Genomic DNA, 16877 nt, shown 5'->3' on the forward strand with positions numbered 1-16877 from the left:
AACGTAAACTGTCTGCCGCCGTATTAAACTCTAAATATCCTTGCAATTTGACAAGCACCAGACAAGCTACTTATATTTAGCAAGAAAATACACCACAATACACTCACTGGTCACACCCATACACTCGATCCACGAGCGTCATCTTGCACATCTCCAACTCCTCGTACACCACGGACCTGTCCTTCACGCAGTTGCACACCTTCGGATTCTGCGTGTGTACCATATCTTCGGAGAGCTGCGGGTTTCCCTGGTTATTGGTAAATAAAATAAACATTTATACATAAATGGCCTGACAAATCCCTATGCTCCGCTGTGGTTCAGAACCGGCGAGTGGGTTCCGGATCTTCGAGCCGCGAATGGTAGAGAACTCGCGGTCCGAAGGTCCGGCTCGCACTTGGCTCGGTTATTTTCGCTTCAAGTTCGCTGTATCTCTTCAAGTTTGAAGCTTGTGATAACGTTTATGATAAAGCAAAAGAAAACAAAAGAAAAAGTTCTTTGTGTCGGTATACAGGGTGTTGCAGAATGGTGGTATCAACAGTGATCTATATATTAATATGTGAAACAAAAACTTTGTATTCCTTTTACGAAAATTACGCGAACGGGAGTACACAATTAAAGTGTATATGAAGGAGTGCAGAAAGATATAATATAACCACTTTTTAAGCATATTGCGTGCACGGCAAAGTGATATGGTATTCTCAAAAATCGAGCAGAGGAGGGCAGAATAATTTAATTTAGGTATAATATGTGTAAAAAAATATATTAAATTTGACAGCCGAATTTTAACCACTGGACGACCACTAGTCGTTAGCCTGTAATGGGATACTAATCTAATAATCAGACAAATTAATTTAATAATTTTTGTACTAATTCAATTATATTGAATTTATTCGAAATATAACTTCAAATATTTATGATACACCTTTGAGCGGCTTGGCTATCAATCTACTATGTCAACAATGGTATGAATCTATATTAAAAAATTAAATATATTATTTACATCGCTATGTCACATAATAATTGAAAAATAAATCAATTTTCCTTTTCTAACGTTACCAATAAACTTCAAATCATCCCCTAACGTCAAATTATTATTGATACCCTCTTTCAGCAACACACTGTATACACTTTCAAATTATAATTTATATCCATATCCATCATATTATCACCATCACCCAAAAAAGTGCAGCGTATAAAAATATCAAAGCGAAACTTACTTATAGCATTTGTTCTTGTCATGTCTGAACAAAAGCGGTTGGCATATCTTCAACACGAAGCTCCACGTCTCCAAGGAGTCGACGGTCGTCTTCGAAAACTTACCCTCCATGTCTTCTAACTCCTCTCCACAGACAACCTCAGGGACCCCTGACTGTCCACACTAACGTTTGACTTGCATCCACTTTCGGTCGACTTGTATCCGCTTTCGGCCGATTTGTATCCGTCGGAGTAATCACTCCTCTGACTTAAGTTTAAGTCTTTCAGCTCGGGCGTCACCGAACCCCGGCTGATACTTCTGTCGTCTTTTGATGGCGACATGTCGTACTCGACCAATCCTTTATCCTGACTGCTGTCATCCATCAAATCGCCTTGTTTTATCTCATTTATAACAGATTGCAGGAATTTCTCATCGCTTGTAGTGTCATCTTTTATAGCAAGTTCTTCATAAAGTTTTATATCTATAGGAGAGTCGTAGAGACTGTCTGTTTTGATGATTTCTTTCCAAATTCTCTAAAGTTGAGTCCTCGTCGAACATGTCAAGTATTTCTTCATCATTAGGGTCTATTTCGTATTCAAATGAGTCGATAACAGGTTGAAGTTTTTGAACTGTGACAGGTTTTGCGCTTGGGCTGGGCGTTGAGTGACAGTCTTAAAGCTGTCTTTGAATTGACCAAGAGGCTTGTCCGAAGGCAGCGGTATATCTTTTATCTTCAATTTATCATCAACTTTCGGACTAGATGTGCTGTTTTTATCGTCATTGTCCAAGGACCAACTGTCACAAACTAAATAATCGCTCAAGTTTACATTGGTCTCTTTCGTATCCTTTTCAGTGGGTTCTTTAGTTGCAGATTTTAAAACCTTTGTAACATCTTTCCCTTTCTTCTCATCTTTGTCTTTAGATTTCTTTTCATCTCTATGTTTGTCCTTATCTCTATTTCTTTCTTTATCATCTTTCCTATGCGAATGGCGCCTATCATATTTGTCACTTCTTCTCTTGTCACTTTTGCTGCGGTGTTCGCGTTCAGAGGATTTCTGTCTCTATCTTGTTCGTCTTTCTTTCTCTGGAACGGATTGTCGTATCCAGGCAACAGCTTTTGGTAATCAAATTTGAACTCCCTACCTTCTGCTTTAGCCTTTTTTGCTTCGAGTATAATTTCATCAACTTTTGCCGGGTCTGTAAAATTCAAGTTATTTATAACTAACTAATAAGTACCATTATAATACAACTAAGATATCGAACTTACTAAAATTTTTTTTTGTAAATAATTAAATGAATAAACAGAAAATATTGTTTATAAATGAATTCTTTAGTTTTACAAACTAAAAATGTGAAATGTTGGTAAATTTATATTCACTACTACATGCTAAAACAAGAAGAACTACTATAATAATGAGGCTGTGAGAACCAGAATGGCCAAATGTCACTTTAGAAATATTTGCTTAATTAAACTGTTACTTTGCTATAATTGTATATCCTATTTGTGAGATGATATTTCTCTTTATTACAAGGATCTATATTCAATTTTTTTGCACAAATTTAGTTATATATTATATCACATAATGCTGTTTTAAGTAAAAAAATTGCAATAATCCCGAGAGACAAAAAAGGGGAAACCACGACATATTCATTGCAATTTTTTAATATTATTTCGACATAAGTAAAAATTTACATAGGACCTTGTAATCATGACCCAGCAATTTGTTAATACACTTAATTGAGTACCTTCTCACCTATACCTTATAATGTAGATGCGTGCAACAAACAAACAAGTTGAATTATCTATGCTAACATACTCAGGAATTAAAGAACTTCGGCAATTACTACCGGCACACCATACATCAAAACTACTTGCGCCACTGTTATATATTAAAACGACATTAAGGCCAATCTGATTCTCACTTAGGTTTACTTACTAGCCGTAGCGAAATCTCGCAAGCGTGCCGTGTAGTTCCGGTAGGAGGAACCTGAACGTGCGCGTGAACGCGTGCGTGCGTGAGGCTGCGCGTGCCTATACACACACCAAGCAAAAAGCGGACATAACACGTGCAGGGTTAGTTATAACAAATGAAAATTAATAAGTGCAAAAAAATGTGATGATGGTTTCAACATGGCAGACATAGCAAGAGGTGCAACCAAGGCACCTCCTATTTGATACGAAGCGACCCCATCGGCATTCCAGATTCCGATCTGATACTGAACAGAAAAACCCGATACCCCTGCCCGACCCGGAATTCGAACCAGGGACCTCGGAACAGTGTCGTCCGCGCACACAATACAACTATGCCACCAAGACAGACATGACAGATAGCCGATACAAAATGTACAATGAGAAGTTAGTAACGTGCAGTATAGCAGTAGTTTGTGAATAAGCCGAGGGAATGTGAAGTACCTTAAACCAATCAGTTTAAACTGAGCAAGTATCCTTTGGATTGATAATATTAATTTATTTCCCCGGTCTGAAGTTACTTCACATCCCTCCATGCTTCCATGTATATGATGACAATGAGTACGCACTCGTAGCTATCTTAAGCCCAGTTAAAACATGCAACATTTCTTTTACAGTTGAAGACATAAGAACCAGAGCGGCCTTTAGAATAAAATTAAATAATATTAATAATTACTTCATGGAAAAACATTGCAAATTTTTCCCGTATATGTCTTGAATCTAGGTTCTATGTTATTCATATCAACATAATTAATTTAGAAAACAGTGTTACAATTATCCTTACATTTATCAATATAAGGCCGATTCCAACCGCCAACTAAAAACGAAACGAAATTTATTCTCATTGGATCAGTCTACTTATAATGTCCTAAAAACACGGCACATTAGTCGACGTCGTTAATTTTGATGTTTGTGATTGGTCGAGACACCTAAGCGTCGGTCACGTGTTCGTCTCCCAACCAATCACAATAAAACGACAAGGAGTCGTGTTTTTTTTTTAACTCTAAACACATAGATTCGCTATCAATCCGAATATGGCGGCTGAAGTCGTCTACTAAAAATGTATGCTAATGAGATGACCTCATAGATTACATTTAATATTGTAATGAAATGGCTAAAAATACTACTGTATGTAAAGCATTTACAATGCCTGCTTAGACCACTCTGGTTCTCATGGTATGAGATGTATCCGCTGGTTATTAGAGAAGTACAATATACATTCTTTATGCATTTATCTTTTTATAAAGCTTGACAGTTAATGGTAAAGTAGTGTGAAGCTGGCATGATTGTGTCACATGACATGAGATAGCCATCTGTTGCCATTGAATACTTTATCTGAACGGCATCGAGTTTACCATCAGGCGCAGTGCAGCTACTTTGGCGTGCGAGAATAAAAATAAAAACTATACAATGTCTCATGAAAGTTTGTATACACACAATGAACATTTTAGTAACAAACAAGATATACTGACTACAGATGATTCACATTCCAAAACCACAGAACACGACTAAATGATGCTATGTATGTTTTTTAACTCTTACAGCCTTCTTTAATAAGCAATTCCAATCTCAATTTTCAAACTGTTTGAAAAAGAACCAATCAAATAACTCATTTGTAAGTGTTTAATTTTTATTAGTTCATTATTTGGAAGCGCGGACAGATTCGGCCAAATTAATTTACACACAACACAACACACATAAATATATATATATATATAGTATGTATTCGAATATAAAATCTTTTCGGTGGGGTAAAAGAAACTGTCAAATATTATTAAAAAGAAGAATGACATGATTTATTGAAGAAAAACTACTATCGGAGTCGGCAAAGAGAATTATAATTTATAAATCGGAACAAAAGGGCTCCTGGGAGCACATGCATTAAGAACAAGGAAATTGGGGTGAGTTTGTTTAGCTATATATTAGTATGTATGTATAAGACCACACAGGATCGAGAAGTCCGCACGTTGGCCGAAGAAAAATTTATGTATTACCATCTATTACATAACATTTGGTCCTAATCGAGCCGGATATACTGGTTTTAGCGGCTTCCGCTGATGTGCGGGTTCTCTTTCTGTACAAAGAAAACACTATCGGTTCCTTCTCGAAGTATTCTGGCGGTGTATGAATACTTTGATAAGGTAATATTTATTCGTGGTTATGCGGATCATAAACACGAATAATATATATATTGCGGATTTTGCGGATAATATTGTTTAAAGTCATATTTTTGCAGTGATAGCTGCCATTTCTCTTTTTCACACTTCACAGAGAAACTCATAATATTGCGGTAGGGCTACACATATATTTATTTCGTTTCCTTATTATAATATGACATACATTACGTATCCAAAAGATACATTGCACACTCACAACGAAATTGATTTGGTCTAGTCTGTGTACGTTTCTTTGTGGAAGAATTAATATTTGTGTAAGTGGTCTAATATACATATATTTTGTGCGGTTATGCGGTTTTAGGGATTATATTAATATAAAACGCAAATAATAATTTATTTTATGGTGACATTTTTATTTGCGTGTCTGACAATTGTATGTCAGAAAAGTATTTGAAAAGCGATTTTCTCTTGTCGCTTAGCGGTCTAGCGGTTGGTGCGGTATAATTTCATAGTGTGGTGTGATCTTGGACGCGGGTTCAAATCCACCTGAAGTATTTGTATTCCTTGCTTTTGTATAACAATATAGATATTTTATTGCGGGCCTCAAATTGTCTGAGGGAGTATTCTTTATTTTAATATTTAATAATTTTAAATTTCCTTAAAATGCCTCCTAAAAATCAACTAAGACTTTTAAAAGTGAAGTATGATACAGCGTTATTAAATTTAAACAAACTTCACGAGATTTCACAGTCAGGGCTATGTACGGAGGGAGAAAGAAGTGAATTCAAAATAAGATATGCCGATTTGGAACACATTTACACGGAATTCACTTCTAGTCATATGGAGTACCTAGCTAACTTGGAGGATGAATTTGAAATAGAAGAGTTTACCCAAAAATACATGGTATATAACCAAAAATATTATGATGTGAAACGGAAGTTTTAGATTTATTTCCTGAGGGCAGCTGTCGGTCTGAATATGGCACTGCTTCTTCCACAGATAGGAAAAGGAACGAGCATGCCATTTTACCAAAAGTTCGGTTACAAACCTTTAACGGGAAATTAGAGGAATTTACATCTTTTATGGAATTATTTGAATCATTGGTTGGTAAAGATCCAAAATTGTCTGATACTGAGAAATTATATTACTTACTGGGGTCTCTTGATGACGAGCCAAAGAGTCTTACTAAGCATTTGTCCGTCACAGGTGACAATTATTCAATAGCTTTGGATTTGTTGAAAAGACAATATGGTAACAAACGAGCATTAGCCGATAAATTGTTACATAATTTGTGGGCAACGACTAGGGTTATCAATAATTATTCTTCTTTGAAACAATTTCTTAACACTTTGGTTGTGAATACAAAAGGGTTAGAAAAATGAATTTCCCTGTATCGGAGGGGTCTTATCTTTTATTCTATATAAATTTTCAAAAACTTGACTCTAGTTTGTAAAAACGTTTTGAAGCGTAGGTTATCTAACAAGGAATTGCCTGATTTTTCTGATTTGATTCAGTTTTTGGAGAAGGAAGTTAGGATCTTAGAGTCTAGTGGCGATGGTCAAAGCAGTAAAAGTGGCTCTGTGAATTCTCGGACACACCATGCCACGTTTGTAGGTGAACCAATGATGGTTTGCAAGCTATGTAAGCAAGGAAGTCATCATTTATCAAAATGTGTGAAATTTTTAGCATTGAATCCACACCAGCGGAAGGAGCATGTAAAAGAATTTCGGCTTTGTTTTAGGTGTTTAGGGAAGCACAGTATTGATCAGTGCGTATCGAGTTGGTCATGTTACAAATGCAATTCTAATAAACACCACTACCTTATCCACTTTGATTTGCGGCCGGTGGTTACAGCAGGGGACGTGTCAGGGTTCCACGATCGGGTGGTGGACCACGTTCACCAAGTGCTAATGAAAATCGGGTAGTTGCACACAAATTGGACACTAGTGGTGAAAAGGCTACTTGTACCACAGCTAGGGTAGGGGGACCTGTTAAAGATCATCATGGGGTAACTGCGTCAGCAGTGGATGATGATATAGCTTTATCTGTCTCTAACATAAATAAAAACTATAGGCGGACAGTGCTACTAGCAACAGCTATAGTACGTGTCATGGACAGATATGGGGAGTACCATGAAGTTCGTGCGCTACTAGATGGGGGTAGTCAGACTACATTTATCACCGATACCGTTGTTAAAAGGCTTGGATTAAAACGATTTAAGTCCAATTCTATTTCGGTAACGGGTTTAGGGGAGGACTTGTGAGTGATTGTAGAGGAGGCGTAAATTTGGTTATGTGTTCTAAATATTCGGAACATCCTAGATTGGTAACAAGGGCAATAGTATTAGGCACTATCACTCATAACCTGCCGACTCAAACTCTGTCTCAAAATTTTGCGGAATGGTATAGAGGTATCTATTTAGCGGATGACCAATTCTTTGTTAGTCGAGCGGTTGATATTTTAATAGGTGCCGATCTCATGGGTGAAATCATGATTGGTGATTGTGTGAAAGTTAATGATTATTTGCCACGCGCAATGAATACGGTGTTTGGTTACGTATTGATGGGTCCAGTAACCCATAAGGTTTCTCAATGTGATGAGCGGTCTCAAACATTTTTCGCGGCATATGTTACCACAAACCAGATTTTGGAAAATTTCTGGGAGGTGGAAGATATACCGGAATCGGTATTAGTTAATCCTGAAGATGCGGATTGCGAAAATAGGTTTCGTGAAACGCATCAACGGGATCAAACGGGGAGATATATAGTGCGGTTACCCTTTTAGACGATAAACCTGAATTGGGGATTCAATTTCGATAGCCAAGAAACGGTTCATGGTTATGGAAAGGCGGTTAATCTCGAATGAGGCATTGCGGGAAAAGTATATTGCATTTATGCGAGATTATGAAAAATTAGGGCATATGTCTATCTGTGATCGGCAGCCAGAGGACTATGCAGAAGGTAAAGGGTACATTATACCTCATCACGGTATTTTTAAGACAAATGCGGATAAAATTCGTGTGGCTCGGCATGCCATTCGGAGTCGAATTTTAAGCATATATCGCGTTTCAGGTATAAGGCTAGGCCGGATGAGCCAGTTATGTCTGCATTACCAAGTGACAGGGTAAACACAACTGGTATATTTCATACAGTGCAAACAGATTTTGCAGGACCTTTTTCAATTAGAGCCTCACGTCTTAGAAATGCAAAAATGTTGAAGGCATATTTGTGTGTTTTGTCTGCTCTGCAACCAAAGCGGTGCATTTGGAGGTTGTTGGAGACTTGACAACAGAAGCGTTCGAGCTGCGTTGACGCGTTTCACATCTCGGCGCGGACTCCCGAGTGTGATACGTTCTGATAATGGTACTAATTATGTAGGGACAAACAAACACCTCAACGAGGTTGACAAGTATCTTCGGAATAGGGAAGTTGAGAATAGTCTTAAGAATTTTGCAGCCAAGAGTAGTATTACTTGGTTATTCAATGTGCCTTCGGGACCTCACTTCGGGGATTGTTTGAAGCGGCTGTCAAATCTGCAAAACCTTATTAAAGCGGATGATCGGGGAGCAGGTTTTGACTTATGAGGAATTGACGACAGTGTTCACAAGAGTTGAAGCAGTACTCAACTCTCGCCCACTATGTCCTCTATCAAATGATCCTACGGATCTCGAAGTGTTGACCCCAGCACATTTCTTAGTCGGCAAGTCATTGCTTTCTGTGCCTGAGTATAATTTCGAACACGTAGTTAATACGCGGTTGGGACGTTTTAGATTAGTTCAGGCTATAGGTCAACGTTTCTGGAAACAATGGAGTGACCGTTACCTACACTGTCTCCAGAATCGTAACAAATGGACAACGCCGGTTGATCCACCTAAAGTAGGGGACCTCGTTTTAATAAAAGAGGAAAATGTCCTGTCCTTAAATGGAAGAGAGGGAGAGTTTTAGAACTTTTACCTGGGATTGATGGGGTTATCCGAATTGTCAGGTTAAAGACTGCCTCAGGGAATTTACTGAGGCCTGTAGTAAAATTGCGAAGTTGCCGCTGGATTAGTTTCCAGTGATAAAGTTTTTTCTTTCCATTCCGATGCTTTAATGGTTAATTACTTATTATATTTATATTGCGTGTTTATGTTTTAGAATGTTAGTATAACTTTCAATGAAAGGGGCTTGTTGTGTTATTTGATAAAGGCTTTTCACAGCCTTTCTCGGGCGGCAGGATGTTTAATTTTTATTAGTTCATTATTTGGAAGCGCGGACAGATTCGGCCAAATTAATTTACACACAACACAACACACATAAATATATATATATAGTATGTATTCGAATATAAAATCTTTTCGGTGGGGGTAAAAGAAACTGTCAAATATTATTAAAAAAAAAAGAAGAATGACTATTTATTGAAGAAAAAACTACTATCGGAGTCGGCAAAGAGAATTATAATTTATAAATCGGAACAAAAGGGGCTCCCGGGAGCACATGCATTAAGAACAAGGAAATTGGGGTGAGTTTGTTTAGCTATATATTAGTATGTATGTATAAGACCACACAGGATCGAGAAGTCCGCACGTTGGCCGAAGAAAAATTTATGTATTACCATCTATTACATAACATGTTACCTCTTTTTATATTCTAATTGACTATAATTTTTTTTAAGCTTTTAACTTATGAGTACAGTCATTAAATAATTTTGACTATTCACACCACTAATTTGAACCAAGGACCTCAGAACGGTGCAACACCGCGCACAGAATAAAAGTATGCCCCCAAGGCAGTCATTAAATACTTTTAAAGTTTTACTATGGTCAGGAATTTGCCAAATTAGGTTATTAATTTACTTACTAAAGTATAATTATGGATACTTAAAATGATAGCTTTAATAATTGCATTCTGAATTGTTTATTAAAGGAATAAATAATATAAACTTGGTAGAGCAACAATAGGTATGCTATTTTTATTACCTTACCTCTGAGAATCCAAGGCCTCCTGGTTCACAGTCTATACAATACCAGCAGACTAATCAAGCCATTGGTGGTCTCAAAGGGTGGCGAATGGGGCAGCAGCCCAGGGCCCTTCGCTTGCAAAGGGCAGAAATGAAAAACATTACCTTCCTTCAGCAATTGGCTAAAAAGGCCTCTCAAAGATTTACAGCATTAGTTAAATTTGTCACCATTTGAAACTACAAATATGTATTAGATATAGTGATAAGGTAATCTATTATGAGGATTAAAAGTTGTTATTGTAATGTATGTGTATCATTGTGTGCTTGTTCATTAATGTTAGTTATCATAGTTAATTATTAAATTCAATATGTATATATCAAATATCAACAAGCAACAGTTGTATATTGAGCATTGTAATTGAGATGTTTCTTTTGTTGATAACAATGTGTGGATTAGTATGATTATATAATTTTTGTGTTAATACATTATAGTTTTTTCTTGCAAGATTTGGTATTTTTTTTATAAATTCACAGCTTTTTTTTTATAAATCAGATCTGCCATAAAAAGTTCTGGAGGTATGAAATTAGTAATAAAAACACAAAATAAGTTGTTACTCATGGACAGGTTAATTTAATATAAACGGAAAAAATGAATCACCTAATGGTTTATAAACATAGTATTCACGAATTAACTTAAGTTTTCCCCCTTTTTAAAGGTAGATTTATCTGTTCTCACATGAGGAGATTATTCCCACGAACTTTTTTGTGAATGTATGGCACTTACTTGCAATCAAATATCGACTCAATCTCTAAGCTCTATGGTTGTATTTCCAGACTGGAGCTACCGACATGGAGCCTAGAGCAGTTGAAGAAGGCCGCCATACAACTAAGATTGATGCGCCCGCGCAGCCTCGCCTGGGCGATACTGTTAAACGCGCTGCCCCCTCTCAACGGCGATATTATTACAAGGTTTGTGGGATATAGTTTAAGCTGTAAACAAGCTATCGATTGAGTTAATTGCTATTAAACTCCTTATTATTTGACAAAAATTATGCCAGATTCCTAAATCACTATCAAAGAATAAAGATAAAGTAGAATAGAGCAATAGAAGTTTACTAAAGATTGAAAATCCTATCTCTTATACTACCCATTTTATTTGGATGACAATCTTACGTAAATATGTATTTGTTTTAGCATAAAAACTCACAGGAACTTTTACAACGATTTAAAATTGAAACTGTCAATGGATCCTCGAACTGTTATTGGTGACGACCCTCTCGCAAAACGATGAGGTAATTATCTGCACTTATACATACTTTCGGGGAGTATGTGGCTTAAGGCTCGCGCATATAGTGTGATCCTTTGGGCCACACCGCAAACGTGTACTACTAAAAGATGGTGGGATAGTAGAAATATGAATTTGATGGAACCGAAGTCAAATTCTCAGGATTAAATTGAACAGTAAATTAACTGATTTTTATTTAACACTATCCAAGGATTTCTGTATAGTCCTACGGGTGTATGGCATGTAGATAAAACATGAAGATAGATAATTTGTACGAACGTTGTATTCAATGCACGCTGAGGCAGGTTGAATTGCATTAAATCGCTGTAAAAATACACCTACCAAGCGATCTACCAAGGTATTGCGATGCGGCCCGGTGCGGCCCGCCTGTAGTATAAATCAAATAAAATGTATAGAAATTATGTAAGGGGATATAATAATCATTAAAGAGATTCTACTTGACTTTTAGAGTAATATCACCTTCGACTGCTTATGCGTTTTTGTTGTCAGAGCGTGTGGAAACAACACTTCTGTGATAATGAGCTGAAGACGTTAATACTACAAGACGTGGTGCGGACATTCCCAGACGAACTGTATTTTAGAGATAAGGATGTACAGGACACTATGGTATGTATGGACACAATAACACGATACTAGGATTTTTCTAGTGCATTTGAATATTTAATTTTAAAGGCTACCTTTTACGATTAATAATACTTTTATTTACCGTTAAAAAAAACTTATTCAAACTAAAAACAATGTGTTACTTCCTTTAAAAAAAATATTTTTGTTTTAATTTTGTTGTTGGTCCAACTTCGTGTTTTTATTATTTAACTTTATTACCATCAAAATTAAGTATATTTTTCATTAACTTCTACAATCCATACCAAAATTTATTTGAAAAAATAATACCGCATTAAGTACACACCCTGTATAATGTTTACAGGTGCGGGTTTTGTTCTTCTGGGCCCGGTCACACTCGAATGTGGGGTACCGGCAGGGCATGCATGAAGTACTAGCGCCGCTACTCTTCGAACTGTACTTAGATAGGAAATTCGCACCTAATGATATTAGGTTCGTAAATGTCATGTTCAAGCAATATCGGGTGGCGGGGAAGACAATTATATTTTTTTTGACCATTGCAACTTGATTCTACTGAACCTGATGGTAAGTAGGGTCTCGATATAGTGTCGACTGACGACAAATAATATATCACGCCAGTCGACATAATTATGTCAGTCTGTCTGAGCCAGATATACACAGGCTGATCCCAGAACGCGAAACATTAATGTGGACCACAATGGCAGGTATTAAGTCTGGTGGTCACTCCCGCCACCAGCAAATATTCGTATAATATTTTATATATGAACGTGACGAATGAAGTGAATTGTCGAACAGCAAGAAGGTGCCCATGTGTTTTTTTTTTAATAAATAAGTAACATTGTCACTGCTACGCTGATATTTGCTTGAGAATATTAATATTAAAATATGTATGTGCCTATATTTTAATATTTTTTTTCCAGTGACAAATTAAAGATAATATTAGATGAAGAATATTTGGAACATGACAGTTTGTAAGTATATAATTTATACATAATAAAGCAGTCGTCTCTTTATTGATAGGAACGTATACCAATATATAATAAATAGAATACAAATAGATTCATAATAAAAATATGCTCAAAAATAAATAAGTCTGGTAGCAGAACTACTTAAGTTTCAACTAACGAAATTGTACATTGTACAACCTATGCTCTGATGTCATCGCCACCACATCGCAGCTGTGCGAGCGAGATAGCAAACACTATGCTCCTATTTTTTTGATTAATTTTAGGTATCATGATTGTCACCGCAATGTTAACTATAGCGTATAAAAATAATACAATTAATTCAATATTTACATTTAATATATATATTATTGAGGAGGGAACATCGTTAAATATAGCGAAAGTGACAAAACAAAGTTTATTAGCATGCTAATTTTCAAGTCTTACCATGCCAAATAACCATGCTAATGCTAATTGCTAATTTAGCAACTGTATTTAATATATCTCATGAACAAAATTGTGTGAATATGAATTTGTGAAATATATTTCATTAAAAAGCACAATGAAGAATTAGTAATTTGCGCGCAATCAACGGACTAAGTGTTTAGCTCATTTTTTATTTAACGCCTATTTACCGTCTATGCCTTTTATTAAAATTTTATGATATTAATTTGTATATTATAGAATATACATACATAACATACATAACATCACGCATTTTATCCCCGAAGGGGTATGCAGAGGCGCAACTAGGGCACCCACTTTTCGCCAAGTATGTTCCGTCCCATGATGTGATAGGAGGCGAGCCTATCGCCATATCGGGCACAAATTCCAGACTCCGGGCTGATACTGAGCAGAAAAACCCAAATATCACTTTGCCCGACCCGGGATTCGAACCCAGGACCTCAGAGCGCTATTGTACCGGACGTGCAATACAACTACGCCACCGAGGCGTACTCTTTCTATATTAATACTCATTCTATATTATAGAATATAGAATGAGTATTATAAGTATCTAGTAGAATGGGCAAGTGTTTTTTAAATTACTTTTAATTCACTATTCAGGCATAATAGATATTAGCGTGTGCAATATTACCCAGCCTAATAATTGGTAATTTTCCAAAACTATTCCAACAATGAGCTATTCCGCACGATGCATCTTTCTCGCCTTTTTCCCGCTCACTACTCCACTAAAAACAGGTCGCAGTAGCGTTTAGCACGAATTTATCATTATTCCTGCGGGCGCTAAGGAGAGCGCACACGCTTGCGCTGCTATTGCGAAGCGTCCTAACGTACGAATTACAAAATTAGCACTTCACCAAATTTAGCAACTGTATTTAATTTGTGAAATGCTAAATGTGATTAAGCGTGCTAACAATTAATGCTAATTGATCCAACACTACTGTTTACTTTGCACTTAATATATCAATCTCAATTTAATTTTTTATCGTCGTTTATGCAGTATTTACTAGTGACGCGATATTGCGCCATCTCCTACAATATTTATATAAAAGTGTAAATATAAATAAGTATTTGTATTGTATATATGCCCTTCCAGTATGTTATTCAGTGCGGTAATGAAGGGTTTGGAGAAGTTCTACGTGACGGGAGAGGTGGCGCCCTCTGCCACCGGCCGCATGCCCTCAGCTAGAACGATACATGTACGTATTTATTGAAAAACAAAACAAAAGTATCTTTGTTTATACTTTTTTATACCAGTAATAATTTTGTTGCAGAATCCAAATGAAGTGATCAAATATTTAGAAAGAGTGAAAGTGGATTATTTATTGCCCATAGACTACGAGCTAGTGTCGTTTTAGACCAGTGCAATATATCTATGGAACTTTTCGGAATGTAAGTTATTTTGTGTATTTAAATGGAGAGCGTGCTTTGCTGATGAGCGCCTGCGCATACGGAATAGCAACAACATTCGGAACATTTAATCAAACATTCTGATGTACTGCGATTTACTTTTTTATTGTATAGAACACATCAATATTTTTAAGCTTGCGACATTTAATTGGTTTAAAAAGTATCACTTTTAAATTGTAGTGACTTCCCATAAAGTTTTAGGCGAGCTACATAATACTGCATTGCTTATATATTTTAAGTTATACTGTTAATTGCAAATTGTAAATCAGTTGTATTTTATAACCCAAAAATTATATTCGCAGTCGATGGCTCCGGTTACTTTTCGGCCGGGAGTTCCCCCGTTCAGAATTACCCCACTTATGGGGTTTCCTCTTTTGTGATGGGCCGATGTTACCAAACTTGCATTACGTCATCGTTGCCATGTTGGTGTCAATAAGGAACACATGTAAGTATTACTAATTATGTTAGATTTTTAACATAAGACAATGTTGTTTTAATGTAATGATGAAATTGTCTTTATTACAAAATCTATTTTCCTTAACTGTCAAAATTACACAGTGGCGGCTTCAGCTGGAGCGAGGCTGATAGGGGCAAAAGGGCCTTTTAACAATTTTGCACGAAAGATGCTACTCAGTTGATGCATTGCCCCGGGATATTGACCACTTAGGATATTTAGCTGTAATATTTTCGTGAATAGATTCGGTCGTAGGTGTGACGTGGTGTGTGTGTGTGTGCCGGCAGTGCTGTCGGCGGGCGGCGGCGGCGCGCTGTGTGCGCTGATGCGGCCGCTGTGGCTGTCGGCGGCGCACGTGGCGGCGCTGGCGCTGCACCTGCGCGCGCCGCACGACCACCCGCGCCCGCGCCCGCGCCGCACCGCGCGCCGCACCACGCGCCGCACGACAGCGACAGGTGAGCTGGCTTGTAGGAATTAAATTATTTTCCCTCACTTTTTTTATTTTAAAATGTATTATTAATTAATTGAGATAAATTATATGTTAATAGTTCCGTTCAAGTATTAAGTAACGCAATTTTGAAATTTTTTGAACCCAACACCCCCATGTAACGCGCCGTAAAATTTTTCCTGTACGCCCCCGGCCCTCTCCAAAAGTTATGTAACTCTAAAGTAACAATTTTTTCTAATATTCACAATTATTTTACTCAATATCCGTTGCTATTTTTTTAAAATAATGAAAATCAATGTTACATAACGCGTTGTAAGAATCCCCACTCCCGCCCCCTGTGACGCATCGTAACGTTTTACAAGACCCCCTCCTCCCCAAATCATTTATTAATGTCATAATAAATAGCTATTTTCAATTGTATACTTAGTATTTTAGAAACCATTTTATATTGCGTATTTTAAATTATATTACCTACGTTTTGGAACATGCTGTATATATTTTCAGACGTGATACGTCATTGTGTCCAAAAATCTGGTATTATATCTAACAGGGCACCCTCCCCGTCTCAAACGGAAGAGATGGCGTGGAGCATCGAGCAGACGGGCGCGGAGGAGCGCGGCGGCGGGGGCGGCGGCGGCGGCGGCGGGGGCGTGGTGGAGGGCGGGGCGGAGGGCGCGGACGTGGCGCGCGAGCTGGCGGCGCTGGCGCTGCTGCGCGCGCACCTGCCCGGCGCCGCGGCGGCGCTGGCGCGCGAGCTGCCGCGCCCGCCGCCCGCGCTGCAGCGCCCGCTGCACACCATACTGCACGTCAGTACCGCAACACCTTGAAACTTAATGTGTCGAATATACCAATAAGTGCATTTCCATCAATAATTGATTTTTTTTTGCAAGTTTAATTTTTTCCCCAAGTAACCACTATATAAAATATTATCCCTGTGTATGTTATTATAAATTTTAACATGGAAATATAAAATTTATATCTCCAATCTCCAAAATTATCACATGAATGTAACCAACTAATTCCCTTAGTTGGCAGCACTCCTGCAATGTCGT

The 16877-nt window shown here is 37.4% G+C and overlaps 1 protein-coding gene across 1 annotated transcript; it reads left to right on the forward strand.

Moving 5' to 3' along the window:
* Positions 1-9912: 9912 nt before the first annotated feature.
* Positions 9913-15780, forward strand: LOC119192669 (TBC1 domain family member 5-like; the record flags this gene model as incomplete). The annotated part of the gene is given in 11 exon segments (XM_037446468.1): positions 9913-11188; positions 11414-11494; positions 11496-11511; positions 12015-12131; positions 12451-12578; positions 13028-13078; positions 14610-14712; positions 14788-14863; positions 14866-14905; positions 15226-15368; positions 15665-15780. Coding segments are annotated over 11 exon segments (1071 nt in total), but the record flags the coding sequence as incomplete, so codon positions are not given.
* Between the last annotated feature and the right edge of the window lie 1097 nt (positions 15781-16877).

The sequence above is a fragment of the Manduca sexta genome, unplaced genomic scaffold (genome assembly GCF_014839805.1).
Source record: "Manduca sexta isolate Smith_Timp_Sample1 unplaced genomic scaffold, JHU_Msex_v1.0 HiC_scaffold_306, whole genome shotgun sequence".
Lineage (NCBI taxonomy): Eukaryota > Metazoa > Arthropoda > Insecta > Lepidoptera > Sphingidae > Manduca > Manduca sexta.